Below are 26,299 nucleotides of genomic sequence, written 5' to 3'. Positions count from 1 at the left end.
TCCGCTAGGTTTTCGTAGTATCGCACTCTTGGTTATCAGAGAGCACGAGCGACAATTTCCTACAGTTAAGTACTCAGGTGACCAATGGCATCGTGTTTGGCTCCCACCATAAACTCTGTATACCTGTAACAAATTCCACCCCTCATTGGCCACATGGTTTTCAACCTTCCCATCCTATTACACCCCAGCTGAACTTTGAACAGACATCCTCTGCATTATGAAGATTACCTACTTCCACCTGCATAACACTATTCCAATATACTCCTGACCAGCCCCTGTCCTCCATAACTTTAGCTCATCCAAAATGCTGCAAAGTGTTATGGGAAGAAAGAGTACTATTTGCAAGTAATTTTAAAGCAGAGAATATACAGTATAATGGCATGCAAGATATGGAGCTGAACTTAGATACTAGGTTAGGGGAGGAGGTTTAGCTGCACCTGGGAGATTCTGCATTATGGTAGCACTAAAGTGGGGACCTTGGCAGTCAGCAGCAGAGTTGTGAGGCTGTTGGAATTTGGCAGATTGGCAGAATTTATCCTGAACTTTGGAGGGAGAACCCGAGCTTTGCAAACCAGGGATGGACTATGAGATTTTACTCATTGCTGGATTCCAGGTGCCTGGCGATAATAAGGGAGGGGGAAAGACATGGGTCTAACAGCAGTGGGTGAGTCTGGGCATACTAGATCTGGATGCACCATAACTTTGGAAGAGATCTCTGCAACATTATTTTTTTTTGATTGGTTCATGGAAGTGTCCTCTCGGTTGTAATTTCAGAGATGTCACGAATTAAACATTTATAAATTTTAACCATCAACAAAAACCAAAAGACAATAAGGTAATAACTGGAGGGTAAATTTTGCTTCAAAAATGTAACTTTGTTAAAAGAACTCTAATTTGTGGTCTGGACGTGTGTGTACGCCCCTCAGTTTAATACATTTTCCGAAATTTGTAAATCATAATTCAAATCCAGCAAGAGCTACAGCAGGTGTGTAATTAGTTCATTCCATCATGTTGGTTCTTTTGCACAATGTTAAATTTTTAAAAAGTCCCCAATTTTGGGTTGTCAGGAGCAGGGAATCAAGGAGGGCAGCTGGGACCCAATTTCTGATTTTCGATTATTTAGAATTCCTAAAACACTGAAAAGAATCCATGAGCTAAGTAAAAATTTACAAAGAACAGTCTAATGGGTAATAGAACCTACTCCATCCAGGTGCAGATGGCTTTGGTCTGGGAAAGTTCAGGCTCTGAAGCTGCCATGGTAATGGTGAGGTGAAGATGTGAAATCTCAAGCTTCATCTACCGCAAGAGCTTAACCGGCTTGTATGACTGGACCATGGAGGCTAATGGGTGCTGACTTTACAACAGGAAATCCTACTGAAGGGACACTTACATGTATTACAGATAATGGAGATAGCAAACTGGCATTTCAACATTGGAAATCCCACAGGAAATGTTCACCAATCTCTATATTGGAGTGTAGGATTCATGTACTAATTTTATCATATAGATAGATTTAACACAGACACAAACTCTATCCTAGCCTTTTTGTTATTTATTATTTATTTAGATATACAGCACTGAAACAGGCCCTTCAGCCCACCGAGTCTGTGCCGACCAACAACCACCCATATTCTCCTTTTTCTTCTGCTTTCCAGCTCTTACCATCTATTTTGAAAGTAAAAACAACTTTATAAAAATTGCCATTTCAATGGCTAAAAATCAACTCCATAAGCCAGTTCAGCGGGAAAATGGAAATAACTAAGATTGAAAAACTGCATGACTGATGTAATCCCTCCATATTAGGCATATTTTTCAGCACCACAATGAGGAAAAAAGCAGCTGATGAACATATATGTCAATGGTCGCTATAGCCTGACAGCACTTGGATGAGTGTATTAATGAATGACACTCAGAAGGTGAACTAGGATAATTTATGAAATTTTCTAGCAAGGTAAAGGTGAACCATACTTGGATAATTTCAGAAATGTTCTAGCAACAAGGAACAATTAAACCATTAAAAAAATAAAAAATACTTTGTCAGAAAGGTTGGTGAAGCAGTTTGGTACACTATCCTTTCGCATCGTGGTTCAAATTCAGCCGAAACTGATAAAATGCCCCCTTTCCGGTACCCCAATGGTTCAGCTGATAAGGCAATGAGTAGATGATATTTTATGTATTCATTCACGGGATGTGGGCATTGCTGGCCAGGCCAGGCCAGCATTTATTGCCCATCCCTAATTGTCCTTGGGAAGGTGGTAGTGAGCTGCCTTCTTGAACCGTTGCAGTACACCCACAGTGCTGTTAGGAAGGGAGTTCCAAGATTTTGACCCAGCGACAGTGAAGGAACGACGATATAGTTCCAGGTCAGGATGGTGTGTGGCTTGGAGGGGAACGGGGTAGAGGTCATGGGTTTTGAAGGTGATGTCTAAGCAGCATTGGTGTGTTCATAAGATCATAAGAAGTAGGAGCAGGAGTAGGCCGTCCGGCCCCTCGAGCCTGCTCCGCCATTCAATAAGATCATGGCTGATCTTTTCGTGGACTCAGATCCACTTACCCGCGTTCTCACCGTATCCCTTAATTCCTTTATTATTCAAAAAGATATCCACCTTAGCTTTAAAAACGTTTACTGAAGAAGCGTCAACTACTTCACTGGGCAAGGAATTCCATAGATTAACAACCCTCTGGGTGAAGAAGTTCCTTCTTAATTCAGTCCTAAATCTGCTCCCTCTAATCTTGAGGCTATGCCCTCTTGTCCTAGCTTCACCTGCCAGTGGAAACATACTCTCCACTTGTATCTTATCTATTCCCTTCATGATTTTATATGTTTCTATAAGATCCCCCCTCATTCTTCTGAATTCCAATGAATATAATCCCAATCTACTCAGTCTCTCCTCATAAGCCAACCCCCTCAACTCCGGAATCAACCTAGTGAACCTCCTCTGCACCCTCTCCAGTGCCAGTACATCCTTTCTCAAGTAAGGAGACCAAAACTGCACACAGTACTCCAGGTGCGGCCTCACCAGTACCTTATACAGCTGCAACATAACCTCTCTGCTTTTAAACTCAATCCCTTTAGCAATGAAGGACAAAATTCCATTTGCCTTCCTAATTACTTGCTGTACCTGCAGACCAACCTTCTGCGATTCATGCACAAGGACACCCAGGTCCCTCTGCATAGCAGCATGCTGCAACTTTTTACCATTCAAGTAATAATCCTTTTTACTGTTACTCCTACCGAAATGAATGACTTCACATTTATTAACATTGTATTCCATCTGCCAGTCCTTTGCCCACTCACTCAATGTATCTATGTTCCTCTGCAAAGTTTCACAGTCATCTGCACACTTTGCTCTGCCACTCATCTTAGTGTCATCTGCAAACTTTGACACCCTACAAGTGGTCCCCAACTCCAAATCTATATAAATTGTAAATAATTGCGGACCCAACACCGATCCCTGAGGCACACCACTAGTGACTGATTGCCAACCAGAATAGCACTCATTTATCCCCAATCTCTGCTTCCTGTCAGTCAACCAATCCTCTATCCATGCTAATACTTTACCCCTAATGCCATGCATCCTTATTTTATACAGCAGCCTCTTGTGCGGCACCTTGTCGAAGGCTTTTTGGAAATCTAGGGACACCACATCCACTGGGTCCCCATTGTCCACCTTGCTTGTAATGTCATCATAGAATTCCAAAAGATTTGTCAAGCATGACCTGCCCTTCATGAACCTATGCTGCATCTGCCCAACGGGACAATTTCTATCGAGATGCCCTGCTATTTCTTCCTTGATAATAGACTCAAGCATCTTCCCCACTACAGAGGTTAAGCTAACCGGTCTATAATTCCCCATCCTTTGTCTACCTCCCTTTTTCAACAGTGGCATCACATCTGCTGTTTTCCAATCTGCTGGGACTACCCCAGAGTCCAGTGAATTTTGGAAAATTATCGCCAGTGCACCTGCTATCTCTCCCGCCATCTCTTTTAGTACCCTAGGATGCATTCCATCAGGGCCAGGAGACTTATCAATCTGTTGCTGCAGTGCATCTTGTAGATGGTACACACTGCTGCCACTGTGTCTGGTGGTGGAGGGAGTGAATGTTTGTGGATGGGGTGCCAATCAAACGGGCTGCTTTATCCTGGATGGTGTCGCGCTTCTTGAGTGTTGTTGGAGCTGCACCCATCCAGGCAAGTGAAGAGTATTCCATCACACTCCTGACTTGTGTCATGCAGATGGTGGACAGGCTTTGGGGAGTCAGAAGGTGAGTTACTCACCGCAGGATTCCTAGCCTCTGACCTGCTATTGTAGCCACGGTATTTCTCGTCAATGGTTATCCCCAGGATGTTGACAGTGGGTGATTCAGCGATAGTAATGCCATTGAATGTCAAGGGGAGATGGTTAAATTCTCTCTTGTTGCAGATGATCATTGCCTAGCACTTGGGTGGCACGAATGTTACCTGCCACTTATCAGCCCAAGCCTGGATATTGTCCAGGTCTTGCTACATCTGGACATGGACTGCTTCGGTATATGAGGAGTCACGAATGGTGCTGAACATTGTGCAATCATCAGCGAACATCCCCACTTCTGACCTTATGATTGTAGGAAGGTCGTTGATGAAGCAGCTGAAGATGGTTGTGCCTAGGACATTACCCTGAGGAGCTCCTGCAGTGATGTCCTGGAGCTGAGATGATTGACCTCCAACAATCACAACCATCTTCCTTGGTGCTAGGTATGACTCTAACCAGCAGAGTGTTTTCCCCGATTCCTATTGACTTCTGTTTTGCTAGGGGTCCTTGATGCTATACTTGGTCAAATGCTGCCTTGATGTCAAGGGCAGTCACTCTCACCTCACCTCGAGTTCAGCTCTTTTGTCCATGTTTGAACCAAGGCTGTAATGAGGTCAGGAACTGAGTGGCCCTGGCAGAATCCAAACTGAGCATCACTCAACAGTTTATTGCTATGCAAGTGCTGCTTGACAACACTGTCGACGACACCTTCCATTACTTTACTGGTGATTGAGACTGGACTAATGGGGCGGTAATTGGCTGGGTTGGATTTGTTCTGCTTTTTGTGTACAGGACATACCTGGGCAATTTTCCACATTGCTAGGTAGATGCCAGTGTTGTAGCTGGAACATACTGGAATATACACTGAATAGGACAGCACCAGGCTCTATCTCCAACCTACATTAGGATAGCTGATGCCAGTCAGGGACTGCACAATTGACTTAGCTCTAGCCTCCAAAAGAGACATAATCCTGGTGGATGTTATAGAGGTATGTAAAATACCTGTAGAACATTTAAATCTAAAGCAACACCTCAGACACACAGAACTGCAGGATATGAGGGCAGAGGTTATAAATTGTGATGGGAAAGGATCAAATTAAAGGGCTCAAAGAGCCTTTTTCTCCAAACCCATTTTGCGGTATACATATCAGAGTTCATCTGTACAAATTAATTAAGCCATGTAACCAGAGGGACTGTCGCTATTTTTAGAACTTTTGCTTAGTCTGGTCAATGAAACAATTGCTCAAAAGGAAAACATTTTGTTGTATGTGCTGCCCTTGCTGTATTTAAGTAAACAATGTAACTGTCATTTCCTCTACTTGGTTGTTTGAAACGCTGTCTCAAAATATTTACATCTTTTAAGTGATCACTATTTGTGAGTCATGATGAAGCAATGAACAGGAAGAATAGACCTTGCTTTAATCAGCTGATCCATTTTAATTCTTGCTCACTGGGCTGTACTTTCAGGCCCTGTATTACAAGCTGCATATGTACTCCAGCTGTCTATCATTAAATCAACATATGAAATAAAATATTAAAAATATACTTTATGTATATCAATCACAAGTTACACCACTACTGCATCCTGTATTCAGTTTCCATGTTCAGCAACCCAATCATGGAAAAGCATACTTTAAAATCAAATGTTTTGAAAATCAACCAAAATGGGAAAAAGCAAGTTTTTAAATAATCAAATGGACTTGCTTAACCTATGAAGCATATTAAAATCACATTAACAGCCCATTTTTAGACACTTCTAGCATTTACTAACAGTTCACTCTTTGCCAAGATAAACTGCAATGACATATCTGTATTGCTATTTTACTGCCTTTCTCACAGATTCAACGCTGCATTAGGTTGCAAAAAGTTCAGTCACAATCTCAGATGTGATTTCCTGTCTCTCAGCACGATAAGATTAACAGCAGTGTGGGTCTAAGCCATAGGCTCCATGAGTGTTTTAATGCACTGTAAACAACTAGTAGAAACCGTATTTGTGGAGTATCAATGGAGTTGCATTACTACACCTACTCTCTGCCCACAGAGTGGTACATTCTGCTATTGGTTTTTTTGATTGGAATGAATAAATCCTAAGAACTAATGAAATCATCATCATGATGCTATATAGAATTCAGTGCCTGATAGTCCTAGTCCACAAATATCTCAAATGTCACTATTCTCACTGATACTTTTTTCACTTTTGGTCTTCCATAATATTCAAACTGTTGACCTGCTTAATAGCTCTCTTTGGTTCTGCCTTTGATGTCCTCGCCCCCACGAGGTCCCTTGTGGTCATTTAACTCCAATATTCATCTAGTAGTTCCCACCCTCACCTTTCATGCCCAGTCTTAAGCACACCTGTCACATGGCCTGTTCGGCCATCAAACAGATCTGACATCTCAAGCAATACTACACTTTTTTTCTTCGCAACTAAATCCCCCTATCAATTTAGGATCATCTTAGCGGACTACTCTTCTCAATGATAAACTATCTCCTTCCCATCTCATGCCCCTGATCCTATCTTACCCTACTCATAATCCCTCATCACTGTAACTTCCTCTGCCCTCACCAAGGTCACCTTCTCCACAAGGTCCCTTAGTCATCTCCCCACCTAACACATAACCACTTAACTATCTTTCCTTAACCCAAAGCTGACTGATATCATTAATGGCTCTTATACACAAAGAACCATTTCCCTTCCCTTCAAATCTTCTGTCTTCACCATTCTCCTCAAGCTTGACCCTCTCCAATTACTGTCCGATTTCTAACTCCCTAAGTTCGTGAATACACCATTATTTAACAACTGAGTGCTACATGTCTCTGTGACCTGCCCACAGCTCCATCTTGCATTTAAATAGCACCTTTAATGTAAAAATGTTTGCAAGCACTTGACAAATGGAAACAGCTGGGAGAAAATGGGCACCTAGCCATGGAATGAAAGACTGGGAAGGATGTGCAGAGGTGGGTTTCAAAAAAGTTTTAAAAGAGAGGGAGGATGAAGAGGCACAGGGGTTTAGGGATGGAAATCTAGACAGTAGGATCAAGCCAGCTGAAGCCTCTGCCACCAATGCTGAAGCAATAGGAGAACACAAAAAAATCCAGGCAGCAGACTGAAGGGTCCAGTCGGGATATGATGCTTCAGAAATTGGGTGCTACTATAGAGGGATTTGAAGATGCGGATTTACGGGGGATAGAAAGCCATCAAGGATGGTTGCGCAGGATTTAACATGGAACAGGATTCAGGGCAGGTTGAGAGTTTGCGAAAGATAGAAGATGGCAATCCAGCAAATAGGGCACTGGTGTATGCAAGTGTAGAGGTTGACAAGAGTTTCAGTGACAGAAGGGTTGAGATGGGGAGGATGTGCACAATGTTGTTGGGGTGAAATTAAGTGGGCAATAGGATATAGTTTTAAAGCTTATTAAAGATAAGGAAGCCAAGATTTTGCATGGTCTGGTTCAGCATGGAGGGAGGGCTGGGCCAGGTGACAGAATGTGGGTCAGGGAGTATTTATTATATGAAACAAAAGCGATAGCTTTAATTTTCCTGCTGCTCATTTAGAGCAGTGAACAGTCAGACAGCATGGAGGTGGTCTCTTGTCGACCATATTTAAGGTGTTGCATGTTAGCACACTTTTTTATTGGGTTCAGAATTCATATTCTTAGAACAACAAATTATAGTGCCAACTATAAGAGAGAGTGGTAGAACTGAGTGCTGTTTGCATGCATATGGAAGTTGACTGTCTCTATGGATGATGTCACCAATGGGCAGCATGCAAACGAGGAAGAGGAGGGGGCCAAGAATAAATCCTTGAAACGTTCTAAAGTGACAGTGCAGAGACAGGAAGTGAAGCAATTTCTGGAGATATGCTCGCTACATTCAAGTAAATAGGAATGGAACCAAGCAAAGGCAATATCAAATAGGCTAACCAAGGAAATGCTGTGGTGGTCCACCGGATCAAACACTGTGGAAAGATCAAGTAAGGAAAGAAAACACACCTGAAGATATCAGTAACTTTGAGCCGGGCCAACTCAATTCAAAAGGGTGGAAGTGGAACCGGAAGGATTCAAACAATGAATTTTCAGAGAACTGAGCGCTTAACTGAGTGTGTTTGATGATCTTAGGGAGCAAAGGGAGATTTGAGATGGGTCATGGAAGAGCTTTTTTGAGGATTGTGGTGATGATGGTGATTGAAGGGCAGGGGGAGGGCAACTGTGCCCAAACAAAGTTCTAACAGAATGAGAGCAATGGAGAAGTTGAGTAGTCGAATGAGGAGGGGATCTGGCTGCAGGTGGTGATTCTCATGGAAGAAAGGATTGCGGAGAAGACATCGGAGGTGGGGAAGAGAAAACTGCAGTGATTGGGGTCAGTAGGATGCTGTCTGGTGGAGGGGAAAGAAAGAGTAAGGGGATTGCAGCAGAGGCAGTTCTGCAGATGCTCAGAGACAAAAAAATGCAAAAACTCTTTGCATTGGTTGGAAATGAGGGTAGATGGATGGAGAAAATTGTTTAGAAAGGTAATTATCTGTGGAGAAAAAGAACTTTTGGTTGTCCTTGCCCTCCGAAGTTGAAGAAGTAGTGAGCAGTTTTGGGTGAAGAGAGAGATGGCAATGCTCAACACAGGCAAAACGAAATCTGGCAATGGCTGATGAGAATGGGTGTGTGCCAGGTATACTTGAGTTTGCAGCCCTCTTCTTTGATAATTAAGATGCCACACAGAATTACAGGGGTGCGAGATGGAAAGTAATTTAGTGGAACGAGGGTGTCAAAAACAGTGGTGAGGGAATAATTTAATGGGTCCAAAGTAGCGGACGTATCATAACAGCACAGGGCCAATGAAGAGGAAATTGGGAGTTTGATTGTGAATATGAGTGAGCGCGAGGGGGCAGTTTTTTTTCCCCCCCACAAGCATATATACAGATTCTGCATCTGTACAATACGAAATTACAAGTGCTAGGTGACAGCTACAGAAAAAATAAAGCTATAGGCTTGTCAGAGAGGCAGAAAATAATGAAGACATTCAAAAATACAAAAAAGGTAAATTCAACATATGTTTTTATAAGGAATTTTTTATTTGTTTGAATTTGTGAAGATAAATGATAGACAAAGGTTATCAAAAACCATTAGATTGGTAGAGCTTGGTTCCTTCTCAGTTAATGACTTCTGATCTGTAGTCAAATGTTGAAAAAAAAAATGATAGAAGGTTCAAGTTTCTACTTTATTAAATTATTAACCTTTATAATTGGCATTATAATTTGTTCTAAGAATATGAATTTTGAACCCAATAAAAAAGTGCGATGCTAATGTGCAACACCATAAATATGATCAACAAGTAGTGCATACTGATCTACCATTTTATTACATTATACTAACAAACCTCCTTGTGGCACTGCTCAAGTTGAATCTGACAATACATTGTTTTATAATGACAAAATATTTATACTATGTAATGTTCAATGTACTGTTCAGATGCGAAAGGGAACATGCGTTGCTTTGAAGTTTAAATATACAGCTTACATTGAGAGGACCATGTGACATTAAGAGTTTTAATTGTTATTTCGGCTGCAGATCAGAACGTGGGGTGAAATGACTGGCTTGTTTTTTTTTTTGAGATTGCCAGGATCAGAATTTAGACATTATGGGGTATTTTCAATGACTGGAAAAGTTGCTCTGTACATTTAGAATTTAAAAAGTGACAGAAATTTGCATTAATGACATCCGTATTGTGACAGCAATGTGTACAAGATATAGTACCTTATTATGTTAGTGATTTCCGTGGCATTGCTCATGTGCTCAGCCATTAGTCTATTTCAAAGGATGTGGACATGCATAAGGGTACACATCTCTGATGGAAGAATTTGGCGAATGGTTTTGAAGAGTTTTGCCCAGAGTCAGTGAAAATAATTCACTGTTTACCCACTGCAGTTGGATAAAAAGTTAGCACATCAACTTAACATACTTTCCAGATACAAAGTGAATTCTGAATTCTTAGTATAATGCTTTAATTATTCCCTTTGTTCTGATCTTGTGTTCAGGTCGGTTTCTCTTAAATAAGAGAGAATGGTTTTCATGTCAATACTTTGCTTCATATAACAAATCCTAGCTGGTTTGAAAATCATTTGAAAAAACAAACTTAAACACTGTTACAGACTGAACAAAGACAGATTGACATTTGTCTTGAGAAATTCTGAAAGAGCATTTTTTAAATTCTCACTATAAACAAAAGAATGCATGGATGTAATCACCTTTATTTCTCTCTTGAAGCTAGTTTCTCTTGCTCTGAAGTAAAAATTAATCCCGTGATAGTGTGATAGAGTCCACGGTGCGGGGCCAGTGGAGGAGTGTGTGCCAATCATTATCGGAACAGATGACTTGTTGAATTTTGTTAGGTACACTGACTCTGGTTTCAAAGCTTTTTGTTGAGTCAGACCCTGACTGAAAATGAAACTAAAAATTTCAGGGTTCTGAAGAAACAGAACTGGTTGGAAGCAGATAAAACAAAGTCATTTGACCAAAGGCATGTGACTAGAGCTATTCAAGCTCAGATTTTAAGACTGATAGCTCAAGGAGGCTGCAGACTGTTTAGCAAGTGTTGTTTTTTGCAGCCAAGCCGCTGAGACTGGAAAACTGATTTTGGGAGCTGGAAATTGGCAAATAAGAGTTACAGAAACTGTTTTCGGTGACTTAAAGAGATACTTAAGGCAACACCGGTGCAGCTTTACCATTAAGGCTGTCGTGAGCATAACTATGGAAGTTCCAGAGCAGCGCAGAGTTTTGGTCGAGACAATATTGCAGGGGAACTGCTGTCGAATTTGCATCTTGAAGGACAGGAGTTAGAAATCTACTTGAATTAGTTCATAGTTCTGAGCAACTTTGTGGCTGTTCAGTGCCATCTTTGCGGAGAGGGTGATTCAGTAAATCCGAGATATCTTTGTTACATCTGATAATTGCCGTGTAATCTGTAAATGATTATACATATATCATGATTTCACTGTTAATTCATGTTTAATTTACATTGATTTTGGTTTGATTGTTAAAGTAAAATTTATAAAAATGAAATCTTGTACGTATGGTTTTTCTAATGGGGCCATTTGGTATATTCGATTCTTTTGGTTTGTTGATCTCCATGGGATCATGACAAGCTACAATGCAAAACATGACCTGAACAAGGTCTTTAAAATTCAATGTCCAGTTTGGTTTTGAATAATTTAGAAAAAGAAAAAAAAACTTCAATCTATCACAGTATGGAGAAAGATAAATTTCAAGTTGTAACGAAATTATGCTTGGAAATTATTGTGAACAAATTGAGACCAGTACTACAGGTTGGTACCTGTTTGGTACTGTTAGTGACAGCCCCGGGAAACGTTTACTTAGGCTTTTGAGGGGCTCTTAGGCATGTAAAAGTGTTAACAAAGCTACTCAAAGACACAAATGATGTTGTTATAGGTAAGTTTAATGAAACAACGTGTGATTATGTATTTTCTTCCACATCTTAAAGTTAGAATCCTTATTCCAACCTTGTAGAAAAAGGAAGCTACCAAAGAAGTTTGTGCAAACAATTTTGAGCAAATTCAAATCTTTCCATTGCTTTTCTGAGCATTCAGTTCAGATTTCTTTTTGAGATAATCAAAAATTATGATCAAAGTGTTATACAGGCAAAATGTGTGCTATTTTTATTTTAATATAGATCTATATATACATTGGCCCAGAATTTGTTGTTGTAATGATGGCGGAACTGTCAGCATTTGCCGTCATTACTATGTAAACTGATAGCAACTTCTGGTGCCGCACATGCACAGATAGACACGGAAATCTGGAAGTAGCTATCAGTGATACCCTGCTCCTCCACAGGGTGCACCGTTGTAGATGGAATCAGCACAGAATCAGTAATTTGATGTGAACTTCAACTTATTATGCACTATGCTTCTTGTAAAAACCATTGAAAAAGTTAAGCCTTGTTGAATGAAGTGCAATTTAGTTTTTAAACAGGATACTAAGTAAAAATTACTGCTAAAAACATCTCTGGCCTGGAAAAGCTAATTTTAGAAGTCTGGAAAATCATTCCCTCCATTCCATGATAAACTTTAAAAACCTATGGAAATTTTAGGATATTGTATGTCCAAACTTTATTTCACTCTCTAAAATGATTAAAAGGTGAATGATGATAATGATTTTTACTTCATGACTTGCTTTCTGAGAGAATTCTTCAATTCTATTTGGCTGCTCAGCCTGCTGGATGATTTCATTGTTTCTGGATGCCAAAGATCTCCTATAGAAGACGCCAGAATGAAACACTGGCGGGGGCAGGGTTAAATCAACCCTACAAAACCTGCCAAATCCTTATGGGCAGCTTTCTTCAAGTACAGCAGCAAGCACTAGCCCTTTGCCACTGACCACAAAATCCAGGACAATATTAAAAGTTTACATATGCACACTTCAGATATTATGAAATCTATTTCAATTCAGATATTATGCAATCTATTGTAACTTTGTGTCACAATGTCTTTTTTAAAAAACAGAAAGAAACAAAGGCAGTTATTTGCAACATGCATAAACTCACCAGGAACAGAAAATACTGGAGCTACCAAGTCTGTATGCTCTTGTTAACCTATACATAAACAAAGCCAGTCTTCCCAGCTCTAAAGAGCAATGGATCTTTGAATGAATTCAAGTAGCATTTTCTTAACAATTAGACTCGATAGCATTAATTACACTTTGGCAGCAAAATAATGCTTTACATTTTTAGTTTAGAGATACAGCACTGAAACAGGCCCTTCGGCCCACCGAGTCTGTGCCGACTATCAACCACCCATTTATACTAATCCTACACTAACCCCATATCCCCACCTGTCCCTATATTTCCCTACCACCTTCCGATACTAGGGGCAATTTATAATGGCCAATTAACCTATCAACCTGCAAGTCTTTGGCATGTGGGAGGAAACCAGAGCACCCGGAGGAAACCCACGCAGACACAGGGAGAACTTGCAAACTCCACACAGGCAGTACCCAGAATTGAACCCGGGTCCCTGGAGCTGTGAGGCTGCAGTGCTAACCACTGCGCCGCCATATGGTGTAATGTTCCTGTCTTTATAAAACAGCACATCCTCTGACTTAACATGAGCAACACCACAGGATAACTGTCAAAAATACAAATAGAATTTAACACATTTCATAAAGTATTTTCTCTAATCAAATTATTATATCAAAATTACCAGGCAACATTTATCATACTATTCAAATCATAAAATCTTATAGCACATAAGTGGGCCATTTGGCATGTCGTGGCTCTGCCAGCTCTTTGAAAGAGCTGTCCAGCTATTTAACCCAATAGCCTTACAAATTAGTTCTCTTCATATACATGCCAAATTGTCTTTTGAAAATTCCTATGAAATGTGATTCCACCACCCTTTCAGGTAGTGCATTCCAGGTCACAACAACTTTCTGCGAGAAATAATTTATTTTCATTTCCCTATTAGTTCTTCTGTTAATTATTTTAAATCTATCACATCTGGTTACCGATGAGGAAACAGTTCCTCCCTACTTACTCAACAAAACCCTCAATTTTGAATTCTTCCATTAAGTCACCCATCATCTTCTCTGCTCCAAGGAGAATAATCCCAGCTGCTCCAATTTCTCCAAATAACTGAACTCCCTTATCCCTATCATTGCAGCAAGCCTCTTCTGTACCTTTTCCAGGGCATTAACATCTTTCCTAATGTGTGGTGCCCAGAATTATACACAATGCTCCAGCTGAGGCCTAACCAGAAATTTGTAAAGATTTACCATGACTCTCTTATATTTGGATTCAATGTCCCAATTTACAAAGCCAAGTATCCCATATGCTTTCTCAATTGCTCTTATTAACTTGCCCTGCCATTTTCAAAAGGTTTCTCAATATGCAACCTAAGACCCTCTGCTTTTGTATCCCCCTCAAAATTAGTTCAATTTAGATGCTACTGCCTCTCTGTTGTTTCTCCCAAAATGCATCACTTCATAGCATTCAAGAGGGAACTGGATTATCTGAAAAGGAAGAATGTGCAGTGCTATGGGGAGAAGGACTGGGATTAGCACTAGGTAAACTGCTCTTTCGGTGAGCCGGCGTAGACACGATGGACCAAATGGCCTCCTTCAGTGCTGTAACAATTCTGTGACTCTGTGATTCACATTAAATTGCATCTGTTATGTCTGCCCATTTCACCAGTCTGTCACTGTGCTCCTGAAGTCTGCTACTATTCTGCTTACTATTTACGTTGACAAGTTTTATAACATCTGCAATCTTCAAAATTGTACTCCCTTTATCCAAGTCCAGGTCATTTTTATAAGAAAAAAAGCAATGTCCTAATACTGACTCCTTGTGAACCCCATTACATACTTCACTTCAGTCAGAAAAATATCTGTTCATTACTTTCTGCTTTCTATCCCATAGCCAATTAAGTACCCAAGTTACCACATTCCTTTTATAACATATGCTTCTGTTTTCCGAGAAAGTCTTATGTGGTACTTTTATCAACAGTTAAATCTCAAAAAAGACACTTGTAAAAAAAAAAGGGCACTTACTGACCGTCTCAAATGAATTATATTACATACAAACTGGCCCTTGAAACCACAGATACGCGCAAAGTGGAAACAATGAACAGCTATCAATGCACCAAGTAAATGTACATCTTAAAACACTGGACAAGGAGGTAAGTGCAAGCCAGCAGGTGATAAAACAGCTTTAGAGTAATGAAGACCTCTATATCAGAGATTAAATGCTTCCACAGATCTATGATAGGAGGGAGCGGTTTTGCTGGCACTATGGATACTGATGATCTAGATGCCACGTGGTCAAACCTCTAGGAATGCTTCCAACTAGAGTTGGCATCCCTACTCCACCAGTACATACAGTATTGATGAGCTACTAGCAGCCGCCTACGCACTCCCAGGACTTCAAATATTGGTAGCTGCAATGCAGGGAGGAAAAGGGTCCCAGGAGTCTGTAGGACATTAATTCACCACCGCCCCCCACAAATTGAATGGGATTGCCCAAGTGCTCCCGCCCTATAGTAGCCACCTCACCCTGTGCAGACTGTCCACGTGGCAGATTCCAAGATCAGGACATCCATCCCACGATAGAAAAGGAACATGGGATGTCAAAGAACCAGGAAACCCAACAAACAGAAAATGAACTGAAATCACATCCTGATGGCAGGACTCCAGATTTAAGCATGATCTCAGATGAGGGTGAGAAAAAGGAACGATGCAGGAGATACAGCCAATCCTGGAATATTTGGCTCACCTGGTTTACTGTTCATGCCATAACCATTTTGAAAACAAGGACACAATGCAAGTCCCTAATTTAGAGGTTTCATTATATACATCTACTGATTAACCTCTCTGATACTTCAAAGAACTCCATCACATTAGTCAGGCACAATTTGTCTTCAACAAATATGTGCTGGTTGTCACTTACAAACCCATGCATCTCCAAGTGAGAAGTAATTTTGACCTTCACAATGGCCTCTAGTAATTTTCCCACCACTGGCATAAGACTGGCTTGTAGTTACCACATTTATCCCTCTCCCTTTTTCGAATAGGGATGGCAACATCTGCAATCCTCCAGTCCTCTAGTATCACTCCCATATCCACGGAGGATTGAAAGATTGCTGTCAAAACTTCTGCCATCTCCACCCTAGCTTCTTTCAGCAACCTAGGATGCATCCCATCTGGATCGGGCGACTTGTTGACTAATTGATGCCAACCTATTTAGCACCTCCTTTCCATCTATTTTTATCCTAGCAATGTTTCTACTACCCACTCCTCCATAGCAATATTTACTCCATTTGTTTCTTTTGTGAAGAGAGGTGCAAAGTACTCATTCAGTACCTCAGTCATGCTCTCTGCCTCGACAAGATGATTTCCTTTCTTGTCCCTAATCAGCTCCACCATTCCTTTAACTTTTTATGTTTATAAAAGATTTTTGGGTTCCCTTTATGTTACTCAATCTTTTCTCATACTCTTTGGTCTTCTTATATCCTCATTTCTCCCTGCACTCTGTATTCCGCACCTGACACTCGTCATAAACCTTTTACTATTTCACTTTAATCTCTTTTCTTTGTCATCCAGGGAGCTCCAGCTTTTGATGCCCCATCTTTGCTCCTGATGGGAATATGCTTGGATGGTACCCAAACTATCTCTGCTTTGAAGGCCTGCCATTGCTTATTTACTGTTTCCTAGCCAATCTTTGGTTCAAATCCAATTGTGTTAGATTCCTTCTCAAACTGGTTCTCTTCCAGTTGGATATTTTCACCTTTGATTTTTTTTTCCCTTTATCCCTTTCCATTACCACTCTAAACCTAATGATATTATGATCACTATTACTCCGATGTTCTCTCACCACAACACGTTCCTCTGGACAACGTATGTCAGCCAAGAGCGACGTCTCAATTCATTCCATCTTCGCCGCCTCCGGAGAATACTTGGCATCAGGTGGCAGGACCGTATCTCCAACACAAAAGTCCTCGAGGCGGCCAACATCCCCAGCTTATACACACTACTGAGTCAGCGGCGCCTGAGATGGCTTGGCTATGTGAGCCGCATGGAAGATGGCAGTATCCCCAAAGACACATTGTACAGCGAACTCGCCACTGGTAGCAGACCCACCGGCCGTCCATGTCTCCGCTTCAAAGACGTCTGCAAACGCGACATGAAGTCCTGTGATATTGATCACAAGTCGTGGGAGTCAGTTGCCAGCGTGCGCCAGAGCTGGCGGGCAGTCATAAAGGCGGGGCTAAAGTGTGGCGAGTCGAAGAGACTTAGCAGTTGGCAGGAAAAAAAGACAAAAGCGCAAGGGGAGAGCCAACTGTATAACAGCCCCGACAAACAAATTTTTCTGCAGCACCTGTGGAAGAGCCTGTCACTCTAGAATTGGCCTTTATAGCCACTCCAGGCGCTGCTCCACACACCACTGACCACCTCCAGGTGCTTACCCATTGTCTCTCGAGATAAGGAGGCCAAAGAAATTACTCCGATGTTCTCTCACCACAACACGTTCCTCTTACTCTACTTCATTCGCCAAAACTAGATCCAAGAGAGCTTCCTTCCTCATTGGGCTAGAAACATACCGATTATGGACATTCTCCTGTACACATTAGGAATTCTTCACTTGTGTTGCCCTTTACTCTGTTTTTCCCCAGTCTATACTGGGGTAATTGAAGTCCTCTATTATTCTTACATTTCTCTGAAATTTACCTACAAATTTACTCCTCCATCACCTCCTCACTATTTGGGGATCTATAGTAAACACCCAGTGATGTAACAGCTCCTTTTCTGTTCCTTAACTCCAACCAAATAGATTTAATTTTTTAACCAGCTCGTATATCGTCCCTCGAATGAGCTGTAATATTGTCCATCAATACTGCCACCCCCACTCTTTTTTTTTTTCCTTCCCTAGCCACCCTGAATACACCTTTGCCAGAAATCCTTAGTTCCCACTCCTGCCCACATTTAAGCCGCTACAGCTACTATATCATAATCCCATGTAGCAACTTGCGCCTGCAACTCATCAACCGTATTTGGTCCACTACAGGACTTGAGCACAAAATCTTGACTGGCACTCCAGTACAGTAGAGTGCTGCACTGTTGGAGGTGGCGTCTTTCGAATGAGATGTTAAACCAAGGTCCTGTCTGCCCTCTCAAGTGGATGTAAAAGATCTCATGCACTATTTCAAAGAAGAGCAGAGGAGTTATCCCCAGTGCCCTGGCCAATATTAGTCCCTCAATCAACACCACAAAAACAGGTTATCTGGTCATTATCACATTGCTGTTTGTGGGAACTCGCTGTGCACAAATTGACAGCCGCGTTTCCTACATTACAACAGCGACAACACTTCAAAAAGAATTTCATTGGCTGTAAAGCGTTCTGGGACGTCTGTTGATCATGAAAGGTGCTATATAAATTCAAGTCTCCTTTTCTTTTCATTACCACTCTTCACATTAACACACTTCCATTTCAACACCATGCTAGTTGGCTTTGCTTTTATCCTTCATCTAATCCCTGCTCCATCTACACTATTCTTTGTTCTGTTGCTGGTTGTCCCTCCCAGTTTTCCACGCACCTTTTCTTCCTCTGCTGCTACGTCCTGGTGCCCTTCCCCTTCAAATTAGTTTAAACCCTCCCCACAACACTAGTTAACCTCCCCATGAGGATATTGATCCTTGCCCTGTTCAGGTGCAACTCATCTGGCTTGTACAGGTCCCTCCTACTCCAGAACTGGTCCCAATGCTCCAGGAATATGAAGCCTTTCCTTTAGCCACTATCTTGCTGTTTCTATACTTACTAGCAGAGACAGACAAAACATTTGCAGTCAAATTATCTTTACTGCAACAGTACTTCTTGAAATTCAGGGATTCTAGTCATTCTCTCACCAAAGACTTTAAAGTATCAAAACTACTCACTCTGGATAAAAGCTACATAAAGCTGTCCGTGTAAAAACAAGCCCAGGGATATAAAAACAAATTTTGTCTTGTGATTTGTTCATAGTCATTGAATAAGTAAGTTTAATTGGGAATGGTTTTCTCCTGAGGTTGAAAAGCAGATTTAGATCTGATGGGCTCAATATTATTTGAGGAATAAACACTCAATTTCCTTGAAATATGTCCATTATAATTTCAGCATCTAGCATTGAAGAAAACAGCTTCCTAACTACCAATCTTGTTCCAAAACAACCTCCTTGCTCAGGATTCAAATTTCGTAGCAACATTATAACTGCTCCTTCCTTGAATCTAAGTTTGTGTTGCGGCATGCCCATTGGAGTTAGACTATGTAGAAACTCTGGAGGGTATAAAGTATTATCTTCATCTGTAGAATCAACGCTGATGTATTCTTTTAATTCACCTGACAGCTTTTCAAAAACTTTTTCATTCAAATCTAGAAGCTTCATTTTTAGCACACAGAATAACTTTTGAATAGTAAGTTGCATTAAATAATTGTTCCCACCATTTTGCCACACTTAACCAATTCCATCATCTCATCAACACCTCCCATGCCAACTCCATCCCATTCCTTCCATCCATCCATCCCATCCTCAACCACCATTGGCAGCCACACGTGCATTACGTGCCCCAGTCCTCCACGCGCCCCACCCAATAAACCCTCTAGGTACGCGCCTTAAACTGACCAATCAAAACAGTCCGGACAGACAAAAACAGAGTATTATTATAGACCAGCATGTGGCACGAGAAGTAATCCAGAGATTACCACCTTTGAGGTCCTGTTCTTTTAATCTTTTTCCTAACTCCTGAAACTGTCTGAAGGGCAGTTTTTCCAACGTATGTCATTGGTTCTGCCATGAGCCATGACTTCAGGCAGTTCCCGTTACAGAATGCCCTGCACCCGTACAGTGATATCCTATATATTTGCAATGTATTCAAATGTTCCAGATCCATGAAAATTCCAACAATTTTTCTGCTTTAAACTAACTTAAAATATTTCTGAACATTCAATAATATTGAAAAATTTCAATTTTCAAAAACATATGATCTGCACAAGCAGATTTTAACAAATGAAGTCAATGAAATTAGTAAATAGGGTAATTTACAGTCTATGTAAACTTCCTAATTATGGATTTATTTATTGACATTTTATTGAATTGTCCAACAGAAACATTCAATAAACATTCAAGATGTGCATGTACAACTGTTCTATTTTCAAATATAGAAGTGCTATTAAAAACTTGAAAATGGAGAGCATCAATTCTTGCTGCCAGAAACTTAACATGCAAGTGTCATATTGCTCTTTTTGATATATATTAATGACATTGACTTGGGTATACAGGATATAATTTCAAAGTTTGTTACATTTTTGAATTTCATGTTATCTGCAATGTAGAAAGTAACAGACTTTAGGAGGACATAGACAGACTAATAAATGGGCACACATGGCAGATGAACCTTAACGCAGAGAAGTTTGATGCGATGCATTTTAGTAGGAAGAATGAGAAAAGAAAATATAAACTAAATGGTACCATCATAAAGAGGGTGCAGGAACAGACAGACCTGGGGTGCAAGTACAAAAATCTTTGAAGCTGACAGAGCACTTGAATAGGCTGTTAAAAAGGCATACGGGATCCTTGACTTTCTTAATAGATGGACTGCAGCAGTTCAAGAAGGTGGCTCACCACCACCTTCTCAAGGCCAAATAGGGATGGGCAACAAATGCTAACCTTGTCAGCGATGCTCACATCCCATGAACCAATTAAAAAAAAAAGTCAGAGATGCAAAGGCAAGGAAGTTATGCTAAAATCTGTAAAACACCCGTCAGGCCTCAGTTGAAACATTATGGTCAATTCTGGGCACCACACTTTAGGTAGCATGTCAAAGCCTTAGAGGGTACAGAGGAGATTGACTAGAATGGTACCAGGGATGAGGGACTTCAGTTATGTGGAAAGATTGGAGAAGCCAAGGTTGTTCTCCTTAGAGTAGAGAAGGTTAAGAAGAAATTTGATAGAGTTATTCAAAATTATGAACAGTTTTGATAGTTTCCCCTTATTTACTCAGTTTCCAGTGGCAGGAGCATCAGTAATCAGAGGACACTGATTTAAGGTGATTAGCAAAAGAACCAGAGGCAACATGAGGAAAAATTTTTATACAACAAATTGATCTGGGAGGCACACTGCCTGAAAGGGCGGTGAAATCAGATTCAATAGTAACTTTCAAAAGGGAAATGGATAAATGCGTGAAAAGAAAATAAATACAGGATTATGGAGAAAGAACAAAGGTGTGGGGCTAATTGGATAGCTCTACCAAAGAGCTGTCATGATGGGCTGAATGGCCTCCTTCTATGCTGTATCATATTATGATAGCTTATCACCTGGTTTGGCTTCAAATCCTTGCAGTCTCCTTGTGCCAGTCTGACAGCACTGAAGTACTTAAAAGTGCTAAACTGATGTAAATAATTACACAAAATCAAATAAAAATGATTGTAATGTACATACATTCTTAGCCACAATAAAAAAAAACTCATTTGAAGATGTTAATGCAATCTGCTCCATATGGCCAACCTAAAAAGAATTACTGAATGGTTTATCCTAGTAAGAATATTGTTGGCTCTGTAACTTGAGCAGTTTTGTCTTGGATGAGGAAATGTTAGATTATTGGTAATGTTACTGAAATAGTAATCCAGGGGCCCAGACTAATGCTCCAGAGACATGGGTTCAAATTCCACCACAGCAGCTCGAGAAATTTAAATTCAATGAATGAATAAATCTAGAATAAAAAGCTAATCTCACTAATGGTGGCTGAGTTCTTTTGGGCCTCCTTATCTCGAGAGACAATGGATACGCGCCTGGAGGTGGTCAGTGGTTTGTGAAGCAGCGCCTGGAGTGGCTATAAAGGCCAATTCTGGAGTGACAGGCTCTTCCACAGGTGCTGCAGAGAAATTTGTTTGTTGGGGCTGTTGCACAGTTGGCTCTCCCCTTGCGCCTCTGTCTTTTTTCCTGCCAACTACTAAGTCTCTTCGACTCGCCACAATTTAGCCCTGTCTTTATGGCTGCCCGCCAGCTCTGGCGAATGCTGGCAACTGACTCCCACGACTTGTGATCAATGTCACACGATTTCATGTCGCGTTTGCAGACGTCTTTATAACGGAGACATGGACGGCCGGTGGGTCTGATACCAGTGGCGAGCTCGCTGTACAATGTGTCTTTGGGGATCCTGCCATCTTCCATGCGGCTCACATGGCCAAGCCATCTCAAGCGCCGCTGACTCAGTAGTGTGTATAAGCTGGGGATGTTGGCCGCTTCAAGGACTTCTGTGTTGGAGATATAGTCCTGCCACCTGATGCCAAGTATTCTTGGTGGCTAGATTGCCGAAAATGTCCATCTGGTTCACCAACATCCTTTAGGGAAGGAAATCAGCCGGCCTTACAAGGTCTGGCATATGTGTGACTCCAGACACACAGCAATGTGGTTGACTCTTAACTGCCCTCTGAAATACCCTATTAAGCCAGTTTATCAAACCGCTACAGAAAAGTCAAATAAGAATAAAACCAGATTGACCACCCAGCATCAACACAGGCACCGGAAATGACCGAGGCACACTTTGCTCAGTCGTCCCTGCAAAGTTCTCCTCAATAACATCTGGGTACTTATGCCAAAATTGGAAGAGCTATCCCACAGTATAATCAAGCAACAGCCTAATATAGGTCACATTCACTGAATCATATCTTACAGCCAATGTCCCAGATTTCCATCACAATCCCTGGGTATGTCCTGTGCCAAAGTAGTGGTACACAGTCAGGAGGGAGTTTCATGGCATCAGGTCAAACATGGGCAAGGAAACCTCCTACTGATTACCAGCCACCACCCTCCCTCAGCTCATGAATCAGTACTCCTCCATATTGAACACCACTTGGAAGAAGCACTAGCAAGAACACAGAATGTACTCAGGGTGGGGGCCTTAATGTCCATCACCAGACATGGCTTGGTAGTGCAACTACTGGAGAAACATGAGGGACTAAAATCTGACAAGTCCACGGGACCAGATGGCCTACATTCTATGGTTCTAAAAGAGATAGCTGCAGAGATAGTGGATGCGCTGGCTATGATTTTCCAGAATTCTTCAGATTCAGGAATGGTCCCGTCAGATTGGAAGTTGGCAAATGTTACACTGCTTTACAAGAAAGGAGGTAGAGAGAAAACAGGGAACTACAGGCCAGCTAGCCTATCAGTCATTGGGAAGATGCTGGAAACTATTAAGACTTAACATTGTTCTTGGAAAAGCCTAGTATGATTAGAACAAGTCAGCATGGTTTTATTAAAGGGAGATCCTGTTTGACAAATTTATTAAGAGTTTTTTGAGGATGTAACTAGTAGGGTAAAGGGGAACCAGTAGATGTAGTATACCTGGATTTTCAAAAGGCATTTGATAAGGTGCCACATAAAAGATGAAAAGGCAAGATAAGGGCTCATGGTGTTGGGGGTAATATATTAGCCTGGATAGAGGATTGGTTAACAGACAGGAAGCAGAGAGTGAGCATAAATGGGGCATTTTCAAGTTGGCAGACAGTGAATAATGGGGTGCCACAGGATCAGTGCCTGGACCTCAGCTATTTACACTCTATATTAATGACTTGGATAAAGAGACAGAGTAATGTTTCTAGGTTTGCTGATGATACAAAGCTCAGTGGAAAGGTAAGCTGCAAGGAGGACGTAGAGAGGCTGCAAAGAGATATCGACAGGTTAAGTGAGTGGGCAACAAGATGGCAAATGGAATGTGATGTAGCGAAGCGTGAAGTTGTTCATTTTGGTCATAAAAATAGAAAAGCATAATATTTTTTTTAAAAAGGTGTGAAACTGGTATGTGTTGATGTTCAGAGACACTGGGGGGTACTCGTACAGAGAATGCACAGAGTTAACATGCAGGTGCAGCAGGCTATTAGGAAGGCAAATGCATGCTAGCCGTTATTGCAAGGGGACTGGAGTACAGGAATAAAGAAGTCTTACTAAAATTGTACAGGGCTTTGGTGAGACCGCACCTGGAATACTGTGTGCAGTTTTGGTCTCCACATTTAAGAAAGGATATGCTTGCTCTGGCGGCAGTGCAGCGAAGATTTACTAAATTGGTTCCTGGGATGAGGGGGATGTCCTATGATGAGAGGCTGAGTAAATTGGATCTATATTCTCTGGAGTTTAGAAGAATGAGAGGTGATCTAATTGAGACATACAAGATTCTGAAAGGGCTTGATAGGGTAGAAGCTGAGAGATTGTTCCCACTGGTCAGGGAATCAAGAACACGGGGACATGGTCTCAGGATAAGGGGTCAATCAATCATTCAGGACTGAGATGAGGAGAAATTACTTCAATCAAAGGGTTCTGAATCTTTGGAATTCTCTACCCCAGAGGGTTGTGGATGCTCCATCATTGAAAACATTTAAGGCTGGGATAAATAGATTTTTGGTCCTGCAGGGAATCAAGGAATAGATGTCCTAGGCCCAACCATCTTCAGCTGCTTCATCAATGACCTTCCTTCAATCATAAGGTCAGAAGTGGGGATGTTCGCTGATGATTGCACAATGTTCAGCACCATTCGTGACCGCTCAGATACTGAAGCAGTCTGTATAGAAATGCAGCAAGACCTGGACAATATCCAGGCTTAGGCTGGTAAGTGGCAAGTAACATTCACGCCACACAAGTGACAGGCAATGACCATCTCCAACAAAAGAGAATCTAACCATCTCCCCTTGACATTCAATGGCATTGCCATAGCTTAATCTCCCACTATGAACATCCTAGGGGCTACCATTGACCAGAAACTGAACTGGTGTAGCCATATAAATACCATGGCTACAAGAGCAGGTCAGAGGCTAGGAATCCTGAGGCAAGTAACTCACCTCCTGACTCCCCAAAGCCTGTCCACCATCTACAAGGCACAAGTAAGGAGTGTGATGGAATACTCTCCACTTGCCTGGATAGGTGCAGCTCCAACAACACTCAAGAAGCTCGACACCATCCAGGACAAAGCAGCCCGCTTGATTGGCACCCCATCTACAAACATTCACTCCCTCCACCACCAACGCACAGTGGCAGCAGTGTGTACCATCTATGAGATGCACTGCAGCAATGCACCAAGGCTCCTTAGACAGCACCTTCCAAACCCACGACCGCTACCAACCAAAAGGACAAGGGCAGCAAATGCATGGGAACACCACCACCTGCAAGTTCCCCTCCAAGTGACACATCATCCTGACTTGGAACTATATCGCCGTTCCTTCACTGTCGCTGGGTCAAAATCCTGGAACTCCCTTCCTAACAGCATGGTGGGTATACCTACCCCAAATGGACTGCAGCGGTTCAAGAAGGCAGCTCACCACCACCTTCTCAAGGGCAATTAGGGATGGGCAATAAATGCTGGCCTGGCCAGCAACGCCCACATCCCATGAATGAATTAAAAAAAATATGGAGAGCGAGCAGGAAAGTGGAATTGAAGCCCAAGATCAGCCATGATCGTATTGAATGGCGGAGCAGACTCAATGGGACATATGGTCTACTTCTGCTCCTATTTCTTGTGTACTGACCGAGCTGGGCGAGTCCTGAAGGACATATCTGCCAGACTGGGCCTGCAGCTTGTGGTGAGAGAACTAACTGAAGGGAAAAACTGACGTGACCTTGTCTTCACCAAATATCTGTCACAAATGCATCTGCCCACGAGAATATTGGCAAGAGTGACCATCGCACAGTCTTTGTGGAGACCAAGTCCCATCACACTGAGGATACCCTCCATTGTGTTGTGTGGTACTACAACTATACTATATGGGATAGATTCAGAACAGATCCAGCAGCTCAAAACTGGGCATTCATGAGGCGCTGTGGGCCATCAGCAGCAGAAATGTATTCAAATACAATCTGTAACCTCATGGCCTAGCATATCCCCCACTCTACCATTACCATCAAGCCAGGGGACTAACCCTGCTTCAATGAAGAGTGCAAAAGGACATGCCAGGAGCAGCACCAGGCATACCTAAAAGTGAAGTGTCAACCTGGTGAAGCTACAACACAGAAGTACTTGCATGCCAAATGACGGAAGCAGCAAAGGCTGTAGGCCCTGACAACATTCCGGTAATTGTACTGAAGACTTATGCTCCAGGACTAGCTGTGCCCCTAGCCAAGCTGTTCCAGTACAGCTGCAACACTGGCATCTATCCGCCAACATAGAAAATTGCCCAGGTATATCCTGTACACAAAATGCAGGACAACACCAACCCGGCAATTACCGCCCCATCAGTCTACTCTCAATCATCAGCAAAGTGATGGAAGGGGTCATCGACAATGCTATCAAGCGACTCTTGCTCAACAATAACCTGCTCAGTGATGCTCAGTTTGGGTTCCACTAGGGCCACTCAGCACCTGACCTCATTACAACCTTGGCCCAAACACTGACTAAAGAGCAGAACTCCAGAGGTGAGGTGAGAGTGACTGCCCTTGACATCAAGGCAGCATTTGACCGAGTATAGCATCAAGGAACCCTAGCAAAGC

The 26,299-nt window shown here is 41.8% G+C and overlaps 1 protein-coding gene across 11 annotated transcripts in view; it reads right to left on the bottom strand.

Annotated features, from left to right (window-relative positions):
- The window catches only part of mark3a (MAP/microtubule affinity-regulating kinase 3a), a 227,124-nt gene that overhangs the window by 183,023 nt on the left and 17,802 nt on the right, over positions 1 to 26,299 (bottom strand). The window contains exon 4 of one of the 11 annotated variants that reach the window (XM_068038985.1): positions 9,425 to 9,454. The exons of 9 other annotated variants lie outside the window; for them this stretch is intronic. In XM_068038985.1, coding sequence (XP_067895086.1) covers positions 9,440 to 9,454 — 15 coding nt within the window. In that variant the 3' untranslated portion in view covers positions 9,425 to 9,439. Of the gene's footprint in view, positions 1 to 9,424; positions 9,455 to 9,517; positions 11,246 to 26,299 lie in introns of those variants that run through there. One more of the 11 variants, XM_068038983.1, reaches the window with a different exon arrangement.

Source organism: Heterodontus francisci, chromosome 9 (assembly GCF_036365525.1).
Source record: "Heterodontus francisci isolate sHetFra1 chromosome 9, sHetFra1.hap1, whole genome shotgun sequence".
NCBI lineage: Eukaryota > Metazoa > Chordata > Chondrichthyes > Heterodontiformes > Heterodontidae > Heterodontus > Heterodontus francisci.
The sequence above is the reverse complement of the archived record's forward strand: the minus strand, read 5'-3'. Positions and strand labels throughout refer to the sequence as shown.